Source organism: Anarrhichthys ocellatus, unplaced genomic scaffold (assembly GCF_004355925.1).
Source record: "Anarrhichthys ocellatus isolate YVR2014 unplaced genomic scaffold, GSC_Weel_1.0 scaffold2049, whole genome shotgun sequence".
Lineage (NCBI taxonomy): Eukaryota > Metazoa > Chordata > Actinopteri > Perciformes > Anarhichadidae > Anarrhichthys > Anarrhichthys ocellatus.
In genome coordinates, this window is record NW_022282023.1 from 5385 (window position 1) to 8785 (window position 3401).

Sequence of the window (3401 nt, forward strand, 5' to 3'; positions counted from 1 at the left end):
AGGAGTTGAAGTGTTGCGTGAGGTGACCGAAAGGAGTTGAAGTGTTGTGTGAGGTGACTGAAAGGAGTTGAAGCATACCAGCTCTGAAGGTGTCGGCACAAATCAGGCAGGTCTTCCAGCCCTTCCTTTGGTAATAATAGGCCAGCTGCAGGAAACAAATCAGACAGTTTGACAAAACTACAATGCAAACAACACCACTAGAGGGGGCGGGGTCTGTCTACACAGGGGGCGGATTTATGTCTCAGAATGTGTGACGTCACCTTGGAGCAGGTTGTCGTTTTCCCGCTGCCCTGCAGACCAACAAACATGATGACGTTGTTCTTTCCTTTTGTAGGAGTCCAGGCCTTCACACCGGGGTCCACCAGCTGGAGATACACACAGTATTCACACATAATATACACAGTGGTTGATTGTCAAACTATAAGTTTCGTCAAATACAAATGAATGTTTCAGGACTTTATATTAGGCTCTTGTTTTTAAATATTCTTCATCCTGGTAAACCCATTCTTAGTTCCAGGACTCTTCAAGGTCTGAGGTTCTGACCTTGACGAGCTCCTTGAAGACGGCGTGTTGGATCATCCTCCTCTTGTTCAGACCTGAAGCCATCTCCTCCAGATCTATGGCAGCCCTGTAGGGACAAACCAGAGAGAGAGCACAGGTTTCAACCACAGCTGGACTGGACTGGAGCAGGTCTAGATCCTGGATCGGGACTCACTTGACATTCTCTCTCAGCTGTTTGACCAGTTTGATGTTGACGTCAGCCTCCAGGAGGGCAGCACACACCTCCTTCAGCATGGCGTTCAGCACCTGGAACAAACATCAGCGGTTTATTACTCCATGAATATTCTATATTAATTATCAGCCAATGAGAAACAGGGACTCAGGGATGGTCACATGACCTCCTGGTGTTACCTCCTCATTGATGATGGTGGCATTGCTGAGAGACCTCAGCGCCGAGGTGATCTTCCTCCCGAGGTCGGCTAACACCATGATGACGCTGTGAGGTCTACCTGAAACACAGAGAAATACAGACCTTCACTAATTAATAATCATGTTCATCACATGAGGAACATTGATCTTCGTCAATAATATGACTGAGGTTACCGTGTCTCCCTGTGTGTGGAGGAGAGCCTCCTACTGAGCGCACTCAGTGAGTCAGCAGGTCAGCTGACAGGTGAAGGTCTCAGCAAGCAGCGACTCACTTCCTGTTCTGAGGAGAGAAGAAGAAGAAAAGTCAACCAATCATCAGTTTATGAGGTCTTCATCCTCACCTCTCTTCACGACTTAGCCCCGCCCACAAGAGAGGAGTCAAGGGTACATCTCAAGTCTCTCTCTGTCATTTCCTCGCTCCTCGATTCTCGCTTGAACCGGAAGTTGTTCTGCGCATATTGACGGCCGTCCCAAAGCTCTAATGTAGCTCTGAGGAGCGAGGAGGGACCTCGGAGGAGCCATGAGCGAGGACCTACGAGAACAGACTTCCAGGAAGGGGTACTTCTCAAGTCTGTTAATGTCATCCCCGTTTCCTTCACTTGGGTCCTTTCCTTGCGTCCTAGTCCCTCCCACCAGGGATGCATGGAGGAAACCATGCGAGGAGAGAGGAACGAGGAGATATGTTTTAAGAGACATGAGACGTCCTTTCCTCAGTTGCGTCACGTGAAGCGACGTCTGTTACTGATGACGGTGCTGATGATCACAGCTGATCAGCTGTCAGTCGGCTTTAACAGCTGGAGAGACTTTTGATAAGTTTGTGTCTGTTCACATGATCACTGTACTTAATAACAGTAACTAATAACACTAATAACTAATAAAGACACACAGTGATCACCACTGTAGAGGTGTTTCTCTCTGTAGTCTGTTAATAAACTGTGTTCTGTTTATAAGCACAGGATCCATTTCTACCGGCGGAATGCGATCGTCTTATTTATGAATTATTTGCGTCTTTGTGACCCAAGTGAGGGAAACGGGGATGCAATTAAGAGACTTGGGAAGTGCCCGAAGAGAGAGGAGGCGAGATGAGTGGAGGAGAGAGGGTCTCAGTGTGGTACACACACACACTCTCTCAGTTATCACTCTTCTAAACTTCTTATTTGATAAACTGCTCTCAGGTTTAAAACGACAGCTCCCACAATGCCTCTGGGGTTACACAGTGGAGGGTTACTGTTGCCATGGATACAATGAGTTCACATCAGGAGTCTGACTGATCTGATGATGTCATGTGCGTCATGAGGAAGATGTTCTCCATTGACGCTGATGTGAAGCGGCCATGTTGTTTGTTTTGATGATGAATTCATGAAACTATTATTAATATTATATTTAAGGATTCATAAGGTTGTCTGACGTCAGTCTGCAGAGATCAATATAATCTATTTATATTAGTTTTGATTAATGACGTCATTCAATCTTAAACTTAATTAAACAGAAACAATAACCGATGATTTAAAATGGACGAAATGTTCACAGGATACTGACGGGCTTCATATAATCAATACGTATATTAATCAATATAAACATTATCGATCAGTACGTTTCACAGACTGACTGATGACGTTATTGATCTCCGACGTCGACACGTATATTGTTTAGTTTCATCTTTTTAACCGTAAAAACACAACAAAGTTCAGTCATTTAAACTACGTCATCTTAACGATACGTATTGATTAGTCATCGATTATCAGTGTTAAAGAACATGTTGGCTGTTTACAGCGCTCCGCGGTGCTAACGTTAGCTTAGCATCTAGCCGTCCCCGTTGGGACGGAGCGGTGCTAGAAGCTAGCCGTGTAGCTAACAGCTAACACCATGTAGCTAACGGGCACAATAACGGGTGTTAAGGAACACAGACACGTTACACGTAGAATAATCGGTACCGACTTACCGACTCTCGGTGTGTTTGATCAAACATTCAGCTGGAAAACACCGGAAGTTTCCAGAGGAACGTCATCCAATCAGAACCAACCCGGAAACAATAACGGCATCTTCTTCTTCTGCACTACATTTAACGGTAGATTTAAACACTCTACTGCCGGACTCAAAGGCCAAATCCCAATGTCCCCCCTAAACCCTAAACCCTGAACCCTCAAGGACTCACTGACGTCACCTGGTGAGTGGGTGAGTGTGAGAGGCTGTGAGGGCCTGAGATGGTGTGAATATGAACGGGACAGCACGTTGCTGCAACATATCACGTTACCATGAAACCTACAATAAATATGATGTATAACTGTGTATTTATTGTATACTTTGTACTCCCTGATGTGAACGTCTTCAGGCTCTTTCCTCACTAGATGAGAGTTAACTTTATATCATCTATTTACTCGTTTTTGTCAAAACAGCTTCAATGACAAAATCTAATATTTGATGAATAAATAAATAAATATCTTCTGATTTCATGTTTATTTGTTGTTCCA

At 44.6% G+C, this 3401-nt stretch overlaps 1 protein-coding gene across 1 annotated transcript in view; it reads right to left on the minus strand.

Annotated features, from left to right (window-relative positions):
- Nucleotides 1-2978, minus strand: part of srp54 (signal recognition particle 54) — a 5898-nt gene extending 2920 nt beyond the window's left edge. Inside the window, exons 1-7 of the mRNA XM_031839900.1 lie at nucleotides 2873-2978; nucleotides 1105-1210; nucleotides 913-1010; nucleotides 716-807; nucleotides 544-628; nucleotides 261-365; nucleotides 79-145 (exon numbers count right to left, since the gene is read on the minus strand). Coding sequence (XP_031695760.1) covers nucleotides 79-145; nucleotides 261-365; nucleotides 544-628; nucleotides 716-807; nucleotides 913-990 — 427 coding nt within the window. The 5' untranslated portion in view covers nucleotides 991-1010; nucleotides 1105-1210; nucleotides 2873-2978. The remainder of the gene's footprint in view (nucleotides 1-78; nucleotides 146-260; nucleotides 366-543; nucleotides 629-715; nucleotides 808-912; nucleotides 1011-1104; nucleotides 1211-2872) is intronic.
- Nucleotides 2979-3401: the final 423 nt, after the last annotated feature.